The following is a 25,875-nucleotide window of genomic DNA, read 5'->3' as shown; positions in this document are numbered from 1 at the left end:
TTCTTAAAGTAGGAAATGCAAACAGAAAGATGTTCAATACCTAACACATATGAGAAAAATTAAATCAAAACTGCAATATTCCATTTTTGCCTATCAGTCTGACCAAGATAAAACTTGACAGTACTTGTGCTGGCCAGGGGTGGTGAAATTCTCGTTCTTACATATATACACTGCCAAGGAGAGTTGAACTGATACAATTAACTATGAAGAGCAATTTGGCAATGCTTATCAAAATTACAACACAGACTGTAGCTCAACAATACTAATTTTTAGTAACTTAGCCAACATGCATATTCCTACGTGTGAATGTGTGAAATGACTTAGGTGAAAATTACTTGCTGCTAAGGCAAAGAAAGCAATCAACCTAAATGGCTATAATAGGAGAATGATTAAATAAATTATGACATATCTACACAGTAAAATAATATGCAGTTCTGAAAAATAAATTCTTTATAAATTGATATCAAGTAATCTTCACATTATATTTAAAAGGAGCTGAATAATGCTGCCAGTTTTATTTTAAAAAATAAAATATATGCATAATATGCATAAATTATCTCTGGAAAGCTACACAAGAACTGCTTGATTGCCTCAAGGAAATCAGATGGAAGCCAAGGGTAGGGAGGAAACATTTCACTGTATGTCTTTCATATTTTGCCTCATGTGCAGAAATAGCATGTTTTTAAAACTAAAAAAGAAGAAGAAAAGATAAAATGCTTCTGAAAAAGTCCTAGGCATAGTACCAAAGACTCTTGTGCATTATGGGTGTATGCTTGGTGAAGACCATAGCTACTCACAAGGCAACTTCTAAATATTGTTCTTCAGTAAGTGCCATACCTAGAAAGTCCCCCTAGTTCACTGTCTCTATTTAAACTTGGTCCCCCAACCACCTTCTTTTCTAGCCTTACCCACCCTTCACTACCAAGCTAAGAGTAGGAGCCCTCCTGATACCCAAATCATCTAGAAACACTTTTTGAACCACAGTTCATTTCTTTCTCAACCCAGATATATACACGCCCCTGTTAGAGAAACTGCTCATATTTATGGACCCTCACCCCAGAAATGCCATAGTCTTACATGTAATTTTAGAGGTTCTAAACATCTCCTGAAGCTCAATTATGGATCACAGATTAAAAATCTCTGCAATAGACCGGGAACGGTGGCTCACGCCTGTAATCCCAACACTTTGGGAGGCTGAGGCAGGTGGATCACGAGGTCAGGAGATTGAGACCATCCTGGCTAACACGGTGAAATCACGTCTCTACTAAAAATACAAAAATTAGCTGGGCACGGTGGCAGGTGCCTGTAGTTCCAGCTACTCGGGAGGCTGTGGCAGGAGAATGGCGTGAACCCGGGAGGCAGAGCTTGCAGTGAGCCGAGATTGCGCCACTGCACTCCAGCCTGGCGACAGAGCGAGACTCCATCTCTTAAAAAAAAAAAAAAAAAAAAAAAAAATCTCTGCAGTATTAAAGGAAAAAAGATACTTGAACAAAACACTAAAATGGTTTCTATGACGTTAGAATGAATTCAGACTTATTATAGTTTCTAAATCAGAAGCAGATTAAGAATGATCTAAAAAGGCCGGGGGCGGTGACTCACGCCCATAATCCCAGCACTTTGGGAAGCCGAGGTGGGCGGATCACCTGAGGTCGGGAGTTCGAGACCAGCCTGACCAACATGGAGAAACCCCGTCTCTACTAAAAACACACAAAAAAATTAGCCGGGCGTGGTGGTGCATGCCTGTAATTCCAGCTACTCCGGAGGCTGAGGCAGGAGAATCGCTTGAACCCGGGAGGCAGAGGTTGCAGTGAGCCGAGATCGTGCCATTGCACTCCAGCCTGGGCAACAAAAGCGAAACTCCATCTCAAAAAAAAAAAAAAAAAGAAGAATCTAAAAAGTATTTGCCAAAGAAACATAACTGCATGAACTGCCTAGAAAAGACAGAGAAATAGTTATTTTGGGGACCAGAAAAGTGAGTGGAAGAATACAGTATTTAAATCAGAAGACATAAGTCAACTGTCAGCTGAAAGCTAAGTTACAACCTCATGAGTCTGTTTGATTCCATTTTACAGCTGATAAAAACACCACCACTTAACTTCACAGGGTTGAAAAGATTACAATGTGCTAATGAAAATATTTTCTGACCACCTATCAAACAAAAAATATGTTCTAGGGATTTGAGAAGCAGTATGAAAGAAAGTATGAAGGTACCACAGAAAAAGACTGACTTTCTTCATATTTTCATTCACATATTTATGAAATGTCAAACTACATTACCAAGCTCTTCACAGGACACTGGGAAGACCCAAGTGACCAAGACATAAGCAGTCTCTTCCTTCACTCAATGTACCACTATAAAATGTTATCTGCCTTTGATTGGAAAAGATGTTGTGAGAGCCTATACAAAGGGCAAAACGAACACTCTATCTTGGAGAAACAGGAAAGACTTTCGGGGGCGGGGGGGAAAGGAAGAAATTTAAATGAGAAGAGACATCCAAAACAAAAGAGTTTTCAGGAAAGAGTGTATGTGTGTGAGTATTAGCAGCAGAGGTCTACTGCCTGTCTAGAATGGCTTCAGAGGAGACTGCAGAAATAAACGGAAACCAGACCATGCAAGGCATGCGAGCCACGTTAAGAAAAATGAACTTAATTTTAACAGTGTAATAGTGAGCCATTTAAAAATTTTAAATAGGAAACTGAGATGAAGGATTTATGTTTCCGAAAGATTGCTCTAGCTACTGAATGCAGCACAGATTATAGGGGGCACATAGTAGTCACTCACTATTACTAAGAAGTAATTTATAATAACCATTACTCCCAAAATGCCATAATAAAAGTAACTCTTGCTACAAAGATTAAAAAATTGTTCATGCCTTTGAAGGAAGCAATTCCATGGTCTAGTGAGGGGAAACAAGCATCTACACAAGAAGTTTTAGTAATCGGTTAAGATTATTACAGTTGTATAGAAGTACAGAAAAGGACAAAGCATGAACTGCAACTCATTCAAAAAAAAAAAAAAAAAAAAAAAATTCCAAGCAGGGAGAATAGTATGCTCAAGGACATGAAGAGGTGAATATGTATGAGAAGACTGATGTGCCTCATGCACTGAGTGTGTAAAGAGAAACTGCCTGCTAGGCAAGAAGTTTAGACAGTCATGGAATTACTTTCTCTATCATACACTAAAGGCTTTGTTCTTAGAGTAATGGAGTCTCTGAGATGTTACTAGAGATTCCTGTTAATCACATTTGTGTTTTTAAAATACTGTAGCATAATGAAGGATAACATGAAAGGGGAAAAGAATGAGAGCAAGAAGGATAAATGTTGTAAAAGTGTAAGTAAGAAATGGCAGGAGCCTGAATTAAAAGTGGCAAAGAAGGGATGTTGTGCCTTATTTATTTTTCAGAGACAGAATCTCGCTGTGTCACCCAGGCTGGAGCGCAATGGTGCGATCTCAGCTCACTGCAACCTCTACCTCCTGGGTTCAAGCAATTCCCCCTCCTCAGCCTCCCGAGTAGCTGGGATTACAGGCACTGCCATCATGCCCAGCTAACTTTTGTATTTTTGTAGAGACAGGGTTTCACCATGTTGGCCAGGCTGGTCTTGAACTGTTGACCTCAGGTGATCCACCTGCCTCGGCCTCCCAAAGTGCTGGGATTACAAGTATGAGCCACCATGCCCGGCCTGCTGTGCCCTATTTAACATGTAGAACAAAATAAATCTCAGGTGCCCCAAGAAATACACAACTTTTTAAGGGATAGGCAAAAGAAGAATGAACAACTGAGAGTTACAGAAGGAATCTCAAAAGATTCAATGGAGGGTATGGTGTCAGATTAACAGATGGAAACAAATGATAGATAATAGAGTGGTGAAGTACACTGTGTGTACATACATGTTAATTGATACATACACACACATATATTTTATACAATCTGCTGACAGGTCCTAGAAACAATGTCCCAGTATCGACAACTTCATCTAGAATCCAGATACTGGTTTCAAAAACATTTCCCAACACAAGGAACAAGAGATTCTTGAAGAAATGACCAATTCCAGGGCTGGGGAAGGGACAGTACAAGATGAGCCTGGAACAGCATATTGTAGCAAACAGGTAAAAGAAAATAATGGAGATATGTCAAAATGACACAAAAGCCAACATGAAAGGGCTTCTACTGGCCAAATATGGGACAATGAAGGCATCAAGTAAATAATGAAGTTAATGGATCATAATCTATTGGGTAAAATAAGAATCTACGAGTAAAATAGTATAAATCAATGAATGAACAAATAGGAGAACAAGTAAACTTCTTGCTTACAAAAGAATGTCCAATAAACAAAGTAAAAGGAATAATGAATTAGAAAATCACCATTTGGCAACCACCATAGTAAGTAATTCAAGCAAATCACTGGATGCTAAATCTAATGGATACACTTTATGAAAAATAGGATATTTATATATTTCCAAAGTTGCTCATATGTGATGCTTTTTAATTATAAAGGGAAAAATCGTAACTTTACAATGGAAAAGTCTGGCAGACTACGGCTTAATCGAGTGATAAAAGTTGACAATGCTGGTAATGGGACAATTCAGTACCATGAGAAGAACACTACTGTAATATTCCTGACCAAAAAAATGTATACCTGAATCCAACAAAGGAAAGTTTCAGACAAACCCAACTGAGGGATATTCTACAAAAATTCAAAAATACTTTAAAATGTGAACTTTATAAAAAATAAAGGCAGACTGAAGAACTATTTCAGAGTAAAGGATACTAAGGAGACATACAACTCAATGTAATGCTTGCTCCCATATTAGATTCTCAGCCTTTTTTTTTTTTTTCCTATAAAGGCCATTATGTGAACAACTGGCAAAATCTGAAAGAGGTCTGTTGATTAGATCATAGCATTTTATCACTGTAATTTGCTGATTTTGGTAAGTACACTAAAGTTACACAGAAGAATATCCTTGGTTTTAGGAAATACACAATATCCAGGGGCATCATATCTATAACTTAGTAACTTTGTTGTTGTTGTTGTTGTTTAGACAAAGTCTCACTCTGTCATCCAGGCTGGAATGCAGTGACACCATCATGGATCACTGCAGCCTCAACCTCCTGGGCTCAAGCAATCCTCCCACATCAGCCTCCCAAGTGGCTGGGACTACAGGCGTGTGCCACCATGCCTGGCTAATTTTTTAGTTTTTGTAGAGACGGGGTTTTGCTTTGTTGCCCAGGATGGTCTTGAACTCCTGGGCTCAAATGATCTGCCCACCTCTGCTGTAACTTACTTTTTTAAAGTTCAGAAACAGAAAACGATAAAAAAAAATAAGGTAAAATGTTAACACTGGGGAATCTCAGTGAAAAGTTCAGAGGAATTTTTCGCTGAATTTTCTCTAGACTTGTCACTAGAATGTGTGTAACATGTAGAATATGTACAGAATATTATTCTTGCAGTTTTTCATTAAGCCTGAAATTATATCATAATTAAAAGTTTAAAATATTAGGAAGGAAAATGTATGTGTTTTCATTATGGTTATGGTTACTATAAAACTTAAATTATACTGCCTACATCTATACTAAAACGGTCTCAAGTTTCTGACTTGGTCACAGTCCTAAGGGAATAACAATATTCCTTAATGATCACTTCTAGCTTGGAAATTCTATAATGTATACACCCTCCCACCTCTCAAGATAGTTGTACATCCAAATCACTTCCTAAACAGCATCAAGACTTTTTAAAAAAAACTAACCTCATGGGCAGCAATAGAAACATGATCATTACGTCTTTAGGGAAACAGAATTAAGAGCTCACCCAAAAGAGTAAAGTGAAAATGACTTCATTCAAAACCAGAATGTTTAGAGCAGCCAGATTCTGCACTTTATCTTTTAGATCAGATGTTGGCAAACTTTTTCTGCAAAGGACAAGACAGTAAATATTTTAGGCTTTGTGGGCCATCCAGTCTTTGTCACAACTACTCAACTCTACCACTGTAGTACAAAAGCAGCCACAGATGATAATACATAAACGAATGAACGTGGCTGTGTTTTCAAAGAAAATTTTATTTATAAAAACAGACAGTGGGGCAGATTTGGCCAACCCTTGATTTAGATGAAAGTATTTGGTTAAAAAATGGACCAATAAATTTTATACCATTTTTGCCTTTTTACCAAACGAGACATTTATTTAAAAATTTCAACGTTGCTGTAGCTAAAACAGCATTCTTTAGGGGCAATTCTAATTTTGTTAAAGGATAAGTAATATTAATCCTTATAGATACAGAATAATCTTACTCTAGTAAGAATTCGAAAATTACCACAGAAATCCAGGACACATAATTTCATTTTCAAATGTTGCACAGCAGATTTCACATACAATATTAGTGAGGGAGTGAAATTCCAAGCAGTGACTCAAAACTTCTCAGTTTAGGCAACTCTGCTTTATTTTAACTTTTCATAGAGAGTTTTAATACGTAGCTTTCTAGGCAAATACTTGATTTGCTGAATTAAAGATAATGTCTTGAGATAAAGATGGAATAAGAGAAGAATAAGAGTAGTCATTAGGAAGAGTTCAACTTATCACATGTAGGTAATTTTGTCCCTAAATCATCTAAATCCAGATGCAAATGGAAATACCCAGACTTCATTCTAAGGAGAGATGCACATCCTATAATCTAAGTGTTTATAAGAGAGGCTCTGGAATCACTAACCATTACAATCTCTCGGTGTTTAATGGCAAATGAAATTGCCATGTTCACAGGAACCTTACCTCCTCTTCTTATGATCCAAATGAATGAAGATATTCCAGTCAAGTTATACTTAGTCGCCACTGGTAACCAGCTGTTTTGCCCTATGAAGTCTAGGGTGTATTTTCAGCATGAGGGGTGATATGCAACAATTTCTTTTGCAAACAGAAATATATGCACATATCCCTGCTGAAAATGTAGCCTAGTAAATTTTCACATGAAAACGAATACATGTTCACAAGTGGCAAAGTGCTAGGTGATGTTTCTGGTTGAGGTCTACTTTAGGAGTCAAAATGTGTAAGCCTTGTGGAGTCAAGGCAGTGGTCCTGTGTATATAGGTATAGAAAAAGTAGCTCACTTAATCCTTTCTCGCCAGGAGTAGGGATTTTCCCGGAACGACATCCATTGTCGGCAATGGACGCACCAAAATAACGCCGGCGCCAGTGAGTTAACCACCTCTGTCCTCTTTTCACCTATTATATTTTTCATGCATCATCCAACTTCCCAACCATCTTCCTGTTTCTTCACAGAATGCACGCTAGGTTCTCGTTTTTCTTCAGCACGAAGTTGGAAATGGAGTTGAGAAAAGGAGACACATGGTCAGCTGGTGATGTTAACAAGCTCCTTGCTGCCCTGAGAAGCTAGATGGAAATGGTTCAAGTTACAAGGGGGATCATCATCAGATCTGGGAGGACAAAGAGTAATTCATGAAGCTTCATTCCCTTCCCTCCCACCCTCTTTCATTTACTGATGATTCCTATAGTCTGCCATCACAGCAAAACCAAGATTAAGGAATCTGAAGCAATCCCTTTCTGTTCTTCACTCCATCCAGTGTGTAGAAAAGCCAAGCGGAACACATGTCCACCATGTTATGGTGGCCCTCAATGTTATGGGAGACCTGAAATGGCCATAACCATATAACCACAATCTTAGACCAATGCTTTTTAGTATGATCTTGGAATTAAAGATCAGCAACTAACAGTGTTTGACAATAGGTACCTAATAAAGGTTGGTTGAATAAGACATTTTCTTTTCAGCCAATGTCTACTCGAACACATAGGTGGAAGTCAGACAGAAGTAGTTAACTCTTTCAATGCCGGGATCATATGGATATATAGTAATCACATCAAGTCAATTTGTTTCTCTAAAACATGTTCAAATTATGGATTCCTGATTTCAGACTTCTGGTTAAATGCTACCTATGTTTGTCTGGTTTTTTTTTTAAGAACCACCATAATCAGAGTTTTGAAATCAGAGCCATAGTAAATGTTAATTAGAATGATGGATGAATTAAGAACCCCAGCACCAATGTGTAACAAAACATCACAGTTCACAGTCAAGTAAAAACATTTCTCAGTAATACAATTCTAGATGGGTAATGATTCCAGAGCAAACTAAAGTTTGAAGAAGAGAGGAGAATTTTACTTAATGGCTCCCTTGACACTAAGAATCAGGAAAAATCCAAAGTATGAAGGATAAGAAGGATATATTTTAAGTACAAATAAGGTTTTAAACCTCAAATCAAGAGGATCATCAAGCTACATAATATTATAAAATTGCTTTGATGTTTCAGATAGGAGTGGGGAAGATAAGAAGAAGGGGAAGAAATAATTTTGTAGGACTCAAATGTGCGACCAGAGTGTGAGTTTAAATTACCACGGTTACATCTAATTGGGTTAAGTATATCCTAGAGAGTAATTCATACCATCACAATTACAGAAACCCACTATCATACAAAGAAACAAGAATATTTACTTTTTCCAGATTTTAAGACAGCTTTATAATGATTACATCTTAGCAGTTTTAAAAAATAACGTCAACCAGAGACTTCTCCGGCAAAAGTAAACTACTGGTCTACAGCCCTACTTATTCTCCTTCCATAAAACTACAGCTGTAAAGGCCTTTTCTGTGTCCATTTGTGTACTTGTCTTCATCTCCACCTTCTTAATTGAGCTTCTTTACAGGCTCCACTGGCAACCTCCAAACACAAGAGGGACTCCTTTTAGGGACTCCTGTACTGTCACAAAGCAGGCCTTAAATAGAAATCCATCAAACGACTATCCCAGCACTTCTTTCAATTAACTGCAATTCTGATTCCTGCAGTTCACATACTGACTTCGTAAATAAATTTACTACGAACCCTTCCTTTTATATTTAGAGAAAGGCCTGATTTCCTAAGACATAATAAGGCTGACTTTATACTGAATTGTAAGTGATGAAAGTAACATGAGTAAGAGCTCAAATGGGTAAACAAGAGCTGAAACCACAACATACTTAAAGAAGGGTCTCAACACAGCAAATGAGGAAGCATAGTATACAACCAACAACTACTCATTTTGCTCAGTGTTTAAGGCCAGTTTCATTGGGTCAAATCACAGGATCTAATGGAGTGAGCTTTGTCATCATAATTAGGGGCAGGGAGGATTCAGGTGTTCATCTTGCTGCAAAGAGTCAGGATTGCTGGTTTATTTGGTTGCTTCATCTCTGGCAGAAGAAAGGAGGAACAGAAAAATAGAAGCTAGTTAAGTAACCTGTTCCCACAGGGTCCTCAAGACGTGGATCCCAAGTCCAGATCACTTACAAATGAAATGTACCACACCTCTCCTAGGTTTATCCTATTATTCATTCTTGTGTTTATCCAAGACTCAGTCTCGGTTTTCTGCAAAGCAAACCCTGCACATCTTGCTCATTCTTCAACAAGAGATTATGTACGTAATAGGCATAAGAGTTCCAGATCTATTTTTCCTCTTTTGTCCAAAGAAATAGGCATTTAAAAGCAGGCCCATTTCAGAAACAATAATAGAAGTGAATACCAACTAGTTCCATAAAGTTGTTTTTCTAAAATAAAAATTTACATTCAATCATTTTTAATAAGCTGCTAAATTACCTTAGTTTTCCAATTAATTTTTAATTTTCCATTAATACAACTGATTTCCAATAAATTTAAACACGAATTTTTTCTCATTACAAACAGAATCCTAAGTTTGCTACTCAATGGATTTTTGTTTTTAATGTGAAGAGCACTTAAATGACTGAACTCACTATTGTGATATACTTTTCTAAGTGAGAGAAAAGAAGACATTTGTATATTAGTTTGGCTAATATGACTCTTGCCATGGTTTAGAGGATGTTTGAGACACTTATAAATAAAACAATAAGAGAGACAGTATTCCATTTTTCAGAAATATGCATGGCTAAAAAAAGTCGTTAATTTTGCTTAGGTTTGTAGAACTCTAAACCTGAGTAATTCAAGTTGAAATGAACAAAAGATGCTTCCTTACCTTTAGGTCTTTCCAACTGTCCAGGAGTTTGGTGGCCAAATCACTTATATCCACTGTTTTATCTGGCTGTTCTTGGCTCCTTTCACTCTCCACATCAGACACACCCTCCTCTTCATCTTGGGATGGTGTTTCTTCATTAATAGGTTCTTCTAGTTTTGTGCCATTGCTCTCTTTGGGCTCTATTTCAGCGTCAGCTTCCGGTTCAGATGTAGGTAGCTTACTAGCTTCTACGTTGGTTTCACTATCAACTTTGCATTCAGGCAGCTGTTGTGGGAGTAGCTGTTGTGACTGCAATTCTTCCTCTTCCTCTACAGGGACATTTTCTAATTGATCAAGATCCTCTTTGCCATCCTTGCCTTCTAGCTCACTGGTTGCATCAGAGATTGCACTGTCCATGCTATTTTCACTTATAATTTTCAGTCTGCGAAACATTAGTTTCTTGGGAGTGTCTGTGTCAGCCTCTGTGCTCAGCTTGGTGAAAGGATCAGGTGTGTTGAGTGGTGTGTGAGCACGCGATGTATTCTCACTAGAATACCCATCTCCTTCACTCAACGGAGGGACAGCAGTCTTAGTCTGAGACCAGCGTTGAATAATTGGAAGTACTTTGCTTTCCTCCAACATATTTTTAGTAGGAATGGGCAAGTGTTCCAAAGTCTTTATAATCTGATTAAATATAAAAAAAAATTACATCACTTTGTACAGTTGACTTTTTTTTTTTTTTGAGACAGAGTCTCACTCTATCACCCAGGCTGGAACGCAATGGCATGATCTCGGCTCACTGCAACCTCTGCCTCCTGGGTTCAAGCAATTCTCCTGTCTCAGCCTCCCAAGCAGCTGGGAGTACAGGCGCTCGCTGCCACACCTGGCTAATCTTTTGTATTTTTAGTAGAGATGGGGTTTCACCATGTTGGCCAGGCTGGTCTCAAACTCCTGACCTCAAGTGATCCACCCACCTCGGCCTCCCAAAATGCTAGGATTACCGGCATGAGCCACACCTGGCTACAGTTGACTTTGTTTTTTTTGAGACAGAGTTTCGTTCTTGTTACCAGGCTGGAGTGCAATGATGTGATCTTGGTCACTGCAATCTCTGGCTCCCTGGTTCAAGTGATTCTCCTGCCTCAGCCTCCCGAGGAGCTAGGATTACAGGGATGCACCACCATGCACAGCTTTTTTTTTTTTTTTTTTTTTTTTTTTTTTAGTAGAGACGGGGTTTCTCCATGTTGATCAGGCTGGTCTTGAACTCCTGACCTTAGGTGATGCGCCAGCCTCAGCCTCCCAAAGTGCTGGGATTACAGGCGTTGAGCCACAGCACCTGGCCTACAGTTGACTTTTTCAATCTCTGGATGGGACTCAGATTATTTCTGCAAGAGTAGTGCAGTTTTGCTACTGCTTTATTAAGACCTACATCTCTGTAAACACAAGCATATTTAAAAATCACAATATTGTTTTCCTTAAGAAAGAAAAACTTTTAATAAGACTGATCAGCAAGAATCACAACATCAAATAGGACTGATCAATATTCTCTACCAGTAGTTCCTAAACCTAGGTAGCTTTTTAAACATATACACTACTGGACCAATCCTGGGTATCTTTTCTTAAAAAGTTTACTAAGTGTCTATGATACAGACTTGGCAGCTATGTAACAACATATTTAAATGATGTCTGTCGTACACACAAAAATGCAGACATCTCTTCAGCTTTTGATAAACAGCTATCTAGCAAAGAGAGATCCTCTCCTCATTCTTAGACAACCTCCCCCATTCTGAAATCCAAGAATTTTTTCTGAAGTATTCCTCAATGTAGTTCCACAGAAACCCCAAGGCTTCCTCAATTTCCTCAAGCCAAATCTCCTGGGAGAAGGTAGGAGGCAAGAACAAGTACTTATCTGCCCATTCCTTTTTGTTTGTTTTTAAAAGTGTTTTATTAAATAAAAGACTTTGGGATTATATTACAAATTAGAAAGTTAGAAAAAACTATTAATTTCATAGAAAGGTAAAGACATCATAACTCCACTAACAATGCTGCCAATGAACCTTTACTTAGATTTTTTAAAACACTTATTTAAAAGATTCCTCAAAATGTTCATACTCTTGTTATGTAGAATTCAGATCTTTACCAATTCTTTAGACCCCACAGTTCAAATTTTATATGACTTCCCATCTTTTTAAAACTCTGGTTTTAACAACAAACTGGATCTTTCACTTAACTATGTTGTTGTTATTATTTCTTGCTCTTGTAGTTCCCTGCTATGTAGTACCAACTTTAAAAAGATACTATAGGAAAACCATGGGACAAACTACTAACAAGGTGTATGTACGGTTAGATACGTTAAGGGAATGATACTGAGATGAAAAAATTATTTGATTATTTAATACCAATGATACAGTGCTAAATTCATAATTACTGATATTATCACATACCCACAACCTAGGCAATCAATATAATGGTTTTAAGAAACAAGCAAGCTAAATGTGAACTGACCTCTTCCTGAAGCTTCTGGTTACTTTCCCGGCCGTCACCTAGCTCTGCCATCCAGATCCACAACAAAGACAGCCCATGACGTTCCAGAAATGACTTCAGGCAGGATTGTGAGTGTGTGTTCTTTCATGGGGGAAGGGAGACAGGATGCAGAGCATTGGGAGGCAATACCAGAATATTACAAAAAGCCCAAGGAGAGTTCATGTATACATTACACATTATAGGGTTCACTTAAATTCACAAAAAAAACCTAGAAACTGTTTTCATTAGCCTAAATAGAACTCTACAACAAATGCTTTGAACAGATTATAATCTTCTCTGATACACAAAATACAGCCAGTCAACTGGGATTTTACTAACGTAGAAAATTATATGAATATTAATAGGTCATTTATAATGAAAATTCTGAAGAACTAAGAAAAAAATTGCATCTAACTTTTTAAATAAAGCTAAAACCATAAAAATTAGTCCTTAAATAATTCTTTCTTCTCTCGCTTTCAGATGATTGTTGAAAAGCCCTCTTTTTCCTGTTAAGTTTTTTTTTTTTTTAATCATTATGGTTTTTTTAAACTGTGGCTTATAACTAAAATCCCAGCACTTTGGAAGGTGGAAGAGGGAGGGACTGGTTGAGGCCAGGAGTTCAAGACCAGCCTGGGCAAAATAGCAAGACCCTTATCTCTACAAAAACATAAATATAAAAATTAGCTGGATGTGGTGGTGTGTGCCTGTAGTCCTAGATACTCAGGCAACTGAGGCAGGAGGATCACTTGAGCCCAGGAGTTCCAAGGCTGCAGTGAGCTATGATTGCACAACTGCATTCCAGCCTGGGCAACAAAGCAAGACCCTAAAAAAAAAAAAAAATCATTTTGTGTTATCTAACATCTTGTGGCATACTTAATAAACTGGTGTAAAAAAGGGTACCGTTAAAATTTTGTGCTTGGAGATCATGTAGTACAAATGGCTTTGGGATGCTAATAACTGGAGGGTAAAAGGCTATGGCAAGTGTGATGAATTACCACAAAAAAAAAAAAAAAAGCCACCACATTCTTTGAATATAGACAGAAAGCAAACCAGGTCTACTAATGCCATGGTCCCCAACCTTTCTGGCACCAGGAACCAGTTTCATGGAAGACAATTTTTCAACGAACTGGGTGGGGAATGGATTCAGGATGAAACTGTTCCACCTCAAATCATCAGGCATTAGATTCTCATAAGGAGTGTACAACCTAGATCTCTCTCATGTGCAATTCACAATAGGGTTCACGCTCCTATGAGAATCGAATGCCGCTGCTAATCTGACAGCAGGTGGAACTCAGGCAGTAATGCTCACTCACCTCCTCCTGTGTGGCCCCATTCCTAACCAGCCCATGGCCTGGGGAATGGGGATCCCTGTACTAATAGATTAAACAATACTGAACGCTTTAGCCATTTTAAATAATATGGTACAAGCTTTGAAAGTAATACACAATGCACATATCCATTAAAAAAATAAGATTGGCCAGCCATGGTGGCTCACACCTGTAATCCCAGCATTCTGGGAGGCTGAGACGGGTGGATCATCTGAGGTCAGGATTTCGACACCAGCCTGGCCAACATGGTGAAACCCCATCTCTAATAAGAAAATACAAAAATCAGCTGGGCGTGGTGGCGGGTGCCTGTAATCCCAGCTACTCAGGACGCTGGGTCAGGAGAATTGCTTGCACCCAGGACACAGAAGTTACAGTGAACCGAGACTGCACCACTGCACTCCAGCCTGGATGACAGAACAAGACTCCATCTAAACAAACAAACAAACAAATAAATAAATAAAATAAGACTAACTCTTATCAGAATTATTCCTTCTTCATTCATCTTCATTCATTCCCACCCCAAAAACAGAAATAAAAAATAAACATTAAAGTGTTCACCTGTATGAGTTCCAGACAGGTAAGTTTCTGCTCCAAAGTTTCAATTCTAACCATTAGCCGGGATAAGCTGAGCACCTGGTTTTTATCAGAAAGACCCTCACCATTTTCCATCAGAGCTTCTAGCTCTCCATCCACCTACCACAGCAAATAAAAATACCTTTTTATAAAACAGCAACAACAACCAAAAAAAAAAAAAAACCAAAAAACCCAAAAAGTTGCTCAACCTTATCAATTATCAGGAAAACACAAATTAAGACCAAACTAGGAAAGTACTAGACTGGGGGAAAAAGTTAAGAAGGCTGATAATAATAAGTCTACTGTTGATGAAAGTATAAAGTGGTATAATACATTTGAAATGCACTTCTTTCACTCATCAAATACGTAGCAAGAACTTATTACATGAGTCAAGCATAATTCTAGGTGGAGATTTGCAATGAGCCAAAACATAAAAACCTGCCCTTATGGGAGACCATGAACAAATTACATTAAACCAAAAGGACTTCAGAGATCCTTTATGGTTCATAAATATAATGATTGGGTTCTCATGCTGCTGTGTGAGATATATCTCCCTCAAACTTACATAAGTTATATGTTATAATATATAATGACCTTTTTATGATGTCAGCATATGAATGACCCAGCTGATAGGGGCAGGGTGCTTCAGAAAAAAAACAAAGCATTAGCCTGAAAAATAAAATAGTTGTATCCCCATGCACAGAAATTCTACTTATCAGAATAAACTGTAGAGAAATTCTGCACATGTGTACCTGGAGACTCATAAGAATGTTCATTGAAGCAATACTTATAATAGCAAAAAATTGCCAACAACCCAAATATCTGTACAAGTTGGATAAACGGCCATGTTCACTCAATGAAATATAATACCACAGTGAAAGGAATCAAGTACAGCCAAAAGCAACAACATCCATCAATCTTAAAAATATGTCATTAAGAAAAAGCAAGTTCCAAAGAATTACATGCTATATGAATCCATTTTTATGCACCTCAAAGCTGAACTTTTTAGTGATACATATGTGAAAAACTGCTTTTAAACAGGCAAGGATGACCGGGCATGGTGGCTCACACTTGTAATCCCAGCACTTTGAAAGGCTGAGGCAGGAGGATCACTTGAGCTCAGGAGTTTAAGACCAGCCTGGGCAACACAGGCAGACTTCATCTCTACTAAAAATCAAAAAAATTAGGTGTAGTAGCATGTGTCTATAGTCTCAGCTATTCAGGAGGCTGAGGCAGAAGGATCACCTGAGCCTGGGAGATTGAGGCTATAATGAGTTATAATTTTGCCACTGCACTCCAGCCTGGGTGACACAGTGAAATCCTGTCTCAAAAAAAGGCAAGGAAGTAAGACCCAAAATGTACAACAGTGGTAACCTCTAGGTAGGGAGAAGGAAGCAGAGAAGCACTAACAAGAATTTTATAATTATGCTTTGTAACATATATATTCTTTGAGTATTTTAAATATTAAATGTAAATAATGGGGGGTGGGAATCAACCTACCAAAGGTTATTTCCAGCCCTGCATTATGGCAATTACAGGATATAAAGATGCCTTCAAAGAATTTATTATGGGGGAGATTAAATTAATTCATATGAAACCAAACAAGGAAGCATTAACTGCAAATGTTACATAGAACTAAGAGGCCTATGTAAGGGAGTAATTAGAATGAGTCACTGAAATAAGATTAGAAATAGGTAAGATAAAGACAAAAGGAAAGGGTAAGCAAAGTAGTGGGGAAAGTGTGAACAAAGGAAAATAAGAAATCATGACAGTGCATAGGTCAGCAAAGCTCAAACAGATAAGTCATGGTGACGGACTGAGAAAAACTATACCAAATAAAAGACTGAGCCAGATGCAGTGGCTCATGTCTACAATCCCAGAACTTTGAAAGGCCAAGACAGGCGGATCACCTGAGGTCAGGAGTTCAAGACCAGCCTGGCCAACATGGTGGAACCCTGTCTCTAATAAAAATACAAAAATTAGCCAGGCTTTGTGGCGGCAGCCTGTAGTACCAGCTATCCGGGAGGCTGAGGCAGGAGAATAGCTTGAACCCATGAGGTGGAGGTTGCAGTGAACTGAGATTGTGCCACTGTACTCTAGCCTGAGCAACAGAGTGAGACTCCTTCTCAAAAACAAACAAACAAATAAAAGACTGGTGTTAGATTAGAAGATGTCAATGTAACATAAAATTACTTGAATTTGATAAAACCTGAACAGAATCCTGAACAAGGGAATAATATGATCAAAGTGGATTTTTTTTTTTTTTTTTTTTTTTTTTTGAGATGGAGTTTCGTTCTGTCGCCCAGACTGGAGTGCAGCGGCGCGATCTCAGCTCACTGTAACCTCCAGCTCCTAGGTTCAAGTGATTCTCCTGCCTCAGCCTCCTGAGTAGCTGGGACTACAGGCCCATGCCACCACATCCGGCTAATTTTTTGTATTTTTAGTAGAGACAGGGTTTCACCGTGCTAGCCAGGATGGTCTCGATCTCCTGATCTTGTGATCTGCCCACCTCAGCCTCCCAAAGTGCTAGGATTATAGCCGTGAGCCACCGCACCCAGCCCAAAGTGGAATTTGAGAATAATTTGTGTGGCAATAACAGAATAAAATTTAGATAAGCTAGAGACTAAGGAGAAGACAGGTAGCATTACAACTTAGCAGGAAATGATAAAAGTCTAGAATGAAATGATTCAGAGAAAAGCAAACTAAAAGGAAAAAATCTTAAGAAAATTTTCTATTACTTTTTTCTTTACTTAACTAGCTATTTATCCCTTAATATAATTTCAGGCAAGGCACTGAACATTTTTATTTCATATTGTACCCAAAAATTCACATTCTGGTAAAGAATAAGAATAAATGAGAAAATATAAAGTGCTGCCTGAGAGAGGTTGTAGAAACTCAAACCCATTTTTCTTTCTAAAATGTACATTTAAGGCTCATTCTTTTTCATTTCCAATACCATTTAAGTTTTTGAGTAAATACACGAACAGAAAAACCAATTTAAAGTTGTCTTAACCCAAGAAAGACAATTTCATTAAAGATATCTTTTCCTTGCATATCCTAAATGTAAGCCTTTCTGTGTCCCAAATTCTACGGTATTAGATGAGTTCAAGGGCTTTAAAATTCTACTTTCCCTCTCAACTGTAACAGCCAGAATACTGCTTTTGACAGAGTTTTGAGATGAAAATACTCACAGGACTAAAAAATGAGATATTTTTAGCCAGGCGCAGTGGCTCACACCTGTAATACCAGCAGTTGAGAGGCCAAGGCGGGCAGATCACCTGAGGCCAGGAGTTCGGGACAAGCCTGGCAAACATGGTAAAACCCCATCTCTACTAAAAACACAAAAGTTAGGCCAGGCACGGTGGCCTACGCCTATAATCCCAGCACTTTGGGAGGCCGAGGTGGGTGGATCACCTGAGGTCAGGAGTTCAAGGCCAGCCTGGCCAACATGGTGAAACCCAGTCTCTACCAAAAATACAAAAATTGGCCGAGCATGATGGCAGGTGCCTATAATCACAGCTACTCGGGAGGCTGTGGCAGGAGAATCACTTGAACACAGGAGGCGGAGGCTGCAGTGAGCCAAGATCGTGCCACTGTACTCTAGCCTGGGCGACACAGCAAGACTCTGTCTCAAAAATTAATTAATTAATTAATTAATTAAATAAAATAAAAATTAGCCAGGTGTGGTGATGCACATCTGTAATCCCAGCTACTCTGACGGCTGAGGCAGGAGAATCACTTGAACTTGGGAGGCGGAGGTTGCAATGAGCTAAGATCATGCCGCAGCACTCCAGCCTGGGTGACAGAGCAAAATACTCTCTTAAAAACAAACAAAAAAAAGAAGTATTTTCTTTTTAAAATTAGGCATGTTATGACTGTTTAAAAACTCTGAGACAAAGCTAAATTATGTTACTTACACTCATTCAATAACATTTATTGAATAGATATTGTGTAAGGCATTTCCAGGATACAAAGAAAATCACATTCTAACTAAAGAAAAATAAACAGTAAAAATGCAGAAACTGCAGTATAAATTAATTTTTGCAAACAAAATAAAGACGAATAACCCTTGAACATTCCTCAGTGGTTATACTGTAACACACATACACATAAATGCATGCCAATTCCAGTGGTGATAATACAGCTTCCCTAATTTTGGGTGCTCAAGCAAAGCAATCCATTGTGCAATAACTTTTAGGGTACCTGGGAGACAGAGGTGGGAAGACTGAGTTTGTCTCCCTTCCTTTCAATTAAATTACATTTACTAAAAATCTTAGATTTTATGTATGGGTCAACATCATCCAAGAATATGAGGTAAGTAACTAAAAGTAAACATAAATGTAAGAATGATTAGGGTGTATTTTTAAATTATTGATAAGTGAAAATTTATATATATTAAATATATATTTATATATAATTAATTTATAGATAGCAAATATATATTTACTATATATAGTGCATATATATGCACAATTCTATAGTATATGAAAATTTATTAAGGTATATGAAAATTTATTAAGTACCTAATCATTGCAAGATACTATTTTTTAATACTTGAATATTTGTGGCACTAAGGGGTCTAAGTAGCATTTTAAATACTTCTTGATGGAATACAACATATAGTATGCAGTATACATATATATACAGAAATATATATAAATAATTAGTAAATAGATTTAATAAACAGGTGAGCAACACCCATATAGCCACCATCCAGGTAAGTTTAAAAAACAATACTGCTAGCATTCCTGTAGTGCCCCATGTACCTACCCCTTCCTGGTTATAACAGCAACCCTTCCTATGCTTTAGAGATAACTTATCCTACCATTTTAAGAAATAGGCCTTCAATTTTCTTTATAGGTTTACTATCGATATGCAAATTCCTAAATATTAAATTTTTTTTTAAAGTGATGGAAGCTAACTTTATTTGAAATAAAAGCTTCACTCTTGTCCTTGCTCCTTAATTAGTTTAATTTTACTTTAAGTTCTGGGATACATGTGCAAGAACATGCAGGTTTGTTACCTAGGTATATAAAATTTTGTCTATCTTTATGGAAATGAAATCATACTGAACTAAATCTTTCGTCATGCTTCTTTCACTCAACCTTACATTTTAAGAGTTATCCATGTTATTGCATGCAGCCAGTTTATTTTCATGACTATTTCTTTTATAACTTATCCATTTTTTTTTTTTTTTTTGAGACTGAGCCTCACTCTGTCACCCAGGCAGAAGTGCAGTGGCATCATGTCAGCTCACTGCAACCTCCATCTCCTGGGTTCAAGCAATTCTCCTGCCTCAGCCTCCCGAGTAGCTGGGATTACAGGCACCCACCACTACACTTGGCTAATTTTTATATTTTTAGTAGAGACGGGGTTTCATCACGTTGGCCAGGCTCATCTCGAACTCCTGACCTCAGGTGATCCACCCACCTCAGCCTCCCAAAGTGCTGGGATTATAGGATGAGCCACTGCGCCTGGCCCATTCTTATGTTAATAAATATTTGAGTTATTTCTACTTTTTCTGATATTATAAGCAATGCTGTTGTGACTTCTGATATACATTATAGCTAGCCTCTCTGCTTATACACCCAGGAACTGCTGGCTCATATGGTATATGTTCTTTCAACTTCAGTAAATAATGTCAAAGTATTTTCAAAAGTGGTTGTCCCTGATTTACACCCCTCACCAACAGTGTATGAGATCTGTTGTTCTTATGTACCATGGAACTTAACTTTTATCAATCTGGTGAGAGTGTAAATAACATCTAATAGTAATTTTAATTTGCACTCCCTGATTACTAATAAAGTTGAACAGCTTTCCATGTTTATTGGCTATTTAAATTAGTAAAGTGTCTCTGGAAGTTGTCTCTTTTTCTTTTGTGCTGGCTGTTCTTTTCTTATTAATAGGTTACCAGTTACACTCGTTATGCATATTCTGGATAGTAGTATTCATTTGTTATGAGTTGAAAGTTAAGTATTTCCTCTCACTGAGGTGGCTTTTCACCCTCTTTATTATGTAAATTATTATTGATTTGTTTCAAAAACTCAAACAATAGAGACTAAGGGAAGTTTCAGACTATTTTCTGTTCATACCATAAACTACAAATAACATCTGGTCATAGTAGGGACACATTATACTTCCATCAAGTAAGTAAGTAATTAAGTACCCAGTGTGTGACACAGCCAAAGATAATCACCTGTCCTGGAAGAGCTTATAGTTTGGTTAAGGAAAGAAGCTGTATACAGATGCAATCATAAGAACAAGGATAAAAAATGTTTAGCAATCAAGGGATAACATGAGGGATGTGGATTATAGTGCAATCATTATTAACATCTTCTTGTCAACAGTTTATACATGCAAAACTGCATTCTGAAGTGCTAGCTATCTTGTCCTTTCCATGGCATCCTTTACCCAAAGAAATTCCTAAGGCTCAACCTTGTGAGTTCAAACAGTTGAATCCTGTGATTCTGCTTCTGTGATTCTGCTCAACTGTAACTGACCAAAACTCACAATCCAGGCATGCAAAAAAGGAATTTCTGCAGCAGATAATCCAAGTAAAATTAAAGTACAATTAACCTCTGCATTAGAGTCAAGGGCAAATGATCTTTCACATCATTCTAGGAACCTAGGTTCATTCTGGGATATTCCTCTATCTGGGCAAAGTTTCATATAAAACATCATTGTTCCGGAATAACTTCAAATTCATATCTGGAGCAACCGATGACTGCAGCCTATGGAATGACTGGATACAAGTTACATCTAATTCAATCCATAGGCACCAAGACCTATCCTGAAATTGACACACTGTTACCTGAATATAAACAACCAACCAATGACAGAAATATCTAGTCCTTAGTTCCTCAGAGTTATCCTTAAATCTTCTCAGAAAGGTAAAAAGCCACCTAATGGAAGTATGATACAGATATAATGCCACCTCTTAATCTATAATAAGGTCACTTCTCATCAATAAATTAGTTTTAAAAATGTGTTTATTCTTTAAGTTTTGAAAACAGGAAACAGCCATTGGAAAATTTTTCTTTTCGTTTTTTTTTTAGATGGAGTTTTGCTCTGTAGCCTAGGCTGGAGTGCAGTGGTGCCATCTCGGCTCACTGCAAGCTCTGCCTCCTGGGTTCAAGCAATTCTCCTGCCTCAGCCTCCGGAGTAGCTGAGACTACAGGTACCCGCCACCACGCCCAGCAAATTTTTGTATTTTTAGTAGAGACGGAGTTTCACCATGTTGGCCAGGCTGGTCTTGAACTCCTGACCTCGTGATCTGCCTGCCTCAGCCTCCCAAAGGGCTGGGATTACAGGCGTGAGCCACCGTGCCTGGCCTGGAAAGTTTTTATGGAGATACTAGTTTAGGTCAACATGTTTAATAACTACTTTGTGGTTGCTCTGGTAAACCATGAACTATATGAAACAAGAGTTAACAACAAAAGCAATTTAATGGAGTTTAAAGAAAAATGTCCGGTAGTCAAGTGAAGAAAGCTAACAGACTAGGTGTGACCCAGTGACTACACTTCCATAGATAAATCTTAAAGAAACACGTGCAAAAGAGACATGTGCAAAGATACTAACTTTGAAATTAATAGCAAAAATTGGAAACATAAGTATCTATCAGTAGGAAAATATGTCAATAAACTGTTACATGATGAAAAACTTTCAAATGACCATCATGCAGAAGTTGAGAAAAAAAAGAAAAAAATTACAGCAATTAGAAATAAATGTTCATCTACATATATGAATACAGATCAAATTCAAAAATAAGAGTAAAAAATGCACACAAATACATCTATATTATGTCATTTCTTTTTCTTTTTTTCTTTAATAGAGATGAGGTCTTGCTATATTGCCTAGGCTGGTCTCGCATTCCTGGGCTCAAGCTATCCTCCTGCCTTGGCCTCCCAAAGTGCTGGGATTATAAGCAAGAGCCACCATGCCCAGCCATATTTTACCATTTCTAAAAACTTTTAAAATGCTACACGAAACAATATGTTCTAAAATGCAGAAACATTTATTGTTATGGCCATAGTTGCCTCAGAGGTAGGAGGGGACTCCACTCTACAGTTTGACTGTAGTTTAACACGATGGTTAAGAGCACAGACAAGATGCTGGATTGGAGCTCATTTCCACCACCTAGTTGGGTGACACTATAATCTCTCTGTGCCTTAGTGTGTTCTTATCTGTAAAAAAGGAAAGATCATTACCTAATTTATGAGCTTATTGTGAGAATTAAATGAGCTAATACATCAAGTGCTTAGAAAAGTGCTTGGCATAAAGTTACACTATATATGCTATCTAAAAAGAGGACTAAAGGCTGGGTGTGGTAGCTCATGTCTGTAATCCCAGCACTTTGGGAGGCCAAGGCGAGAGGATCACTTGAGCCCAGAAGTTTGAAGCTGCAGTGAGCTATGAATGCATCACTGAATTCCAGCCTAAGCAACAGAGTGAGATTTTGCCTCAAAAAGGCTGGGCACTGTGGCTCATGCCTGTAATCCCAGCATTTTGGGAGGCCAAGGTAGGAGGATCACTTGAGCCAGGAGTTCGAGGCTGCAGTGAGCTGTGATCACTCTACTGTACTCTGGCCTGTGGAACAGTGCGAGACCTTGTCTCACAAAAAAAAAAAACAAAGCCAAACCATTTGAAAATATATACATTTTTTAAAAGAGAGAGAAAGAAAGAGCTAAAGAACACATGACATTCCAATGCATTTGTTCATGTTGGGTGGTGCAAATATAGGTGTTTGTTATATAAACTGTCCTTTTCTGCTTTTTTTTAATGGACCTTTCCAATGCTTTTTGTTAACTGTATCTTCTTACAGAATTCAGATTCTTAACACTTAATTCCCTCAAATTAATCTGTGCTCGACTGATGTTACCTTTTAACCATTATACTCTCATCGCCTCCCTCATGTCTTTTTCTATCTCCCCATCTAAACAGAAAAATTGCTGTCATCTATAGTTTTTATGAGTACTAAGTTCCTGAAAAGTCCAGGAATGAGCTAACTGCAAAAGAATCACAGGGGGATTTGCTGATTAACACCAGTAAACCCTCAGCCCTTCCACTAAGATTCACAGGTCTAGAGACTAGCCCAAAAATGTGCATTTTTACTATGGATCCAGTCAGGTGGTTCTAAAGAAAGTGATCCAAGGATCACATTTTTGAAAAACAGTGTCTAGCAAAGGGATCCTCAAAAAAGGGAGAATTTTTTTTTTTTTACACAAAGTCCTTTTCGCAGTTGATAGCCCCTTTAGTAACAGGATACTCCCCACCAACAACCCCATCCCCATCCCAGGAGTAACTCAGGCAAGACAGGGTACAAAATAAGGCTATCAACTGCTGTTTCATTAAATAAAAAGAGCATCTGTGACTACTCCTGTTGGTCTTAGGTTACCTACTTCCTCTCAAAACTTTTCTCACACTCAAAAGAGGGTTTTCAGAGATTTGAAGAACACTCAAAGTTTAGAGTACCAAACAAAGACAAACCAATAACAAGAGATTAGAAATGTACAGCAGACATAGTGAGCTATCAGGGAGAAAAGATATGTTTTACTTGTACTTAGGAGTTTTAAAGAATCTGAAAAACTATTAGTCCAGGTGTTTTCAATAATACTTTAATAGTTCTCAGTACCCAATTCCAATCTCTATGAATCTGAAATAAAAATAGCAATTGCATTTCTTTTCTGGTAACAACTCATCTGATCTTGGATTTCTCTGGTGGCAGTAGTATGACTTTATAACCTTCAATCAGAAAAGCCACCTCGCTTTTTAAATTTTTTATTGTGAAAGTTGAAAGAAGAATGCAAACTTACTGAATCCTTCTTACGAGATCGTTCCTTCTTCATTTTCCCTCCTGCTGCTCTGATGCTGACTCTGTTTTCTCCTCCCAGGTAACCCCGGCAATTGGCTGATCCGCAGAAACATTTCTGGGCTTCTTTTCTGTTCAAAAAGCATAGGAAAGAAGTCAGCTATGTGGAAGTAAATCACACAAAACTGTTGGCAATAAAACAATTACACACAAAAGTCATACCAGTCTAAACAAAATCAAAACAAAACAAAAACCATAACTTGAAGAGATTCCAACAAGTCTGCTATTACTAATAGAAATGTCTGAAAACTGCTCTTTAAAAATATTCATTATTTTTCCAATCATCTTTCTTTGGGAGACAAAACTAGCCAAGAAATAAACAATTCTTCCATTTTATGAGAATACCTACTAATATGAAAATAAGAGATCATATACATGTTTGGATTAAGGACAAAATTGCTTAAATAGTTCAGAGAACTATTACTTATATGTAAATGTTTAATTGGCACATAGGACAAACAAACATGCATTAGTATAAGCAGATATAAAATGATTAATATAGGATACTTGAAACATTTGATTATTACAAGATGGCTGGGCATAGTGGCTCACGACTGTAATCTCAGCACTTTGGGTGGCCAGGAGTTTGAGACCAGCCTGGCCAACATGGTGAAACCTCATCTCTACTAGAAATAAAAAAATTAGCCAGGCATGGTGGCATATGGCTGTAATCCCAGCAACTCAGAAGGCTGAGGCAAGAAAATCGCTGAACTTGGGAGGCAAAGGTTGCAGCAAGCCCAAATCATGCCACCACACTCCAGCCTGGGCAACAGGGCAAGACCCTGTCTCAAAAAAAAAAAAAAAAAAAAGTAATCATCACATAACGATGAGGCACTATAATAACAAATACAGAAAAAAATAAATGTAACCATGGAGGTGAGGGAGAACGGTGGGAAAGAACACAGACCTAAATTTACAGGGGCCTGGAAGAAACCACGTCTGGCATTTATCAGTGATCAGAGCTACCTGAGGAAAACACTGAGTATTCTAGGCCAAGCTTAGTGGCTCATGTCTGTAATCCCAGCACTTTAGGAGGCCAAGGTGGGTAGATCACTTGAGGCCAGGAGTTTGAGACCAGCCTGGCCAACATGGTGAAACCCCATTTCTATTAAAAATACAAAAATTAGCTGGGCATGGTGGCACACACCTGTAATCCCCGCTACTCAAGAGGCTGAGGCACGAGAATTGTTTGAATCCAGGAGGCAGAGGTTGCAGTGAGCCAAGATTGTACCACCGCACTCCAGCCTGGGTGACAGAGTAAGACTCTGTCTCAAAACAAAAAAAGATAATAATAATTGAGTATTCTAATAGTAAACTGGTAGATTTAGGATATGACAGTGGCAATTAGAGGGATAAAAATAAATTGTCAATAAGTAGAGCAGGAATTCCCAAACAGCACTTGATTTCCACTTTTCTTTCCCTCAGAGAGGACAATACAAGCACAGAGGCAAAAAAATGGAGCCCGACACAGAACCTGGTCTGCATTCATGCCCTGAATATCTGACAAGAGAAGCAGACAGAATCGTAAACAACCATCTGGCATTTGTCCTAGATTATAATCAGATCATCCATTTCAGAGTTCACTAT

At 38.0% G+C, this 25,875-nt stretch overlaps 1 protein-coding gene and 1 pseudogene across 6 annotated transcripts in view; one reads left to right on the top strand and one right to left on the bottom strand.

The window, feature by feature from the left end:
* The window catches only part of SETD2 (SET domain containing 2, histone lysine methyltransferase), a 148,990-nt gene that overhangs the window by 56,055 nt on the left and 67,060 nt on the right, over positions 1–25,875 (bottom strand). For 2 of the 6 annotated variants that reach the window (XM_030811916.1, XM_030811917.1), the window contains exons 9-12: positions 24,233–24,359; positions 14,406–14,540; positions 12,502–12,621; positions 10,021–10,683 (exon numbers count right to left, since the gene is read on the bottom strand). In XM_030811916.1, the coding sequence (XP_030667776.1) occupies positions 10,021–10,683; positions 12,502–12,621; positions 14,406–14,540; positions 24,233–24,359 (1,045 nt within the window). Of the gene's footprint in view, positions 1–5,808; positions 5,909–7,097; positions 7,381–10,020; positions 10,684–12,501; positions 12,622–14,405; positions 14,541–24,232; positions 24,360–25,875 lie in introns of those variants that run through there. The other 4 variants (XR_004029764.1, XR_004029765.1, XR_004029763.1 and 1 more) reach the window with 4 other exon arrangements.
* On the top strand, positions 14,913–15,052 carry LOC115835000 (annotated as a pseudogene).

This window comes from Nomascus leucogenys, chromosome 4 (assembly GCF_006542625.1).
Source record: "Nomascus leucogenys isolate Asia chromosome 4, Asia_NLE_v1, whole genome shotgun sequence".
Taxonomy (NCBI): Eukaryota; Metazoa; Chordata; class Mammalia; order Primates; family Hylobatidae; genus Nomascus; species Nomascus leucogenys.
The sequence above is the reverse complement of the archived record's forward strand: the minus strand, read 5'-3'. Positions and strand labels throughout refer to the sequence as shown.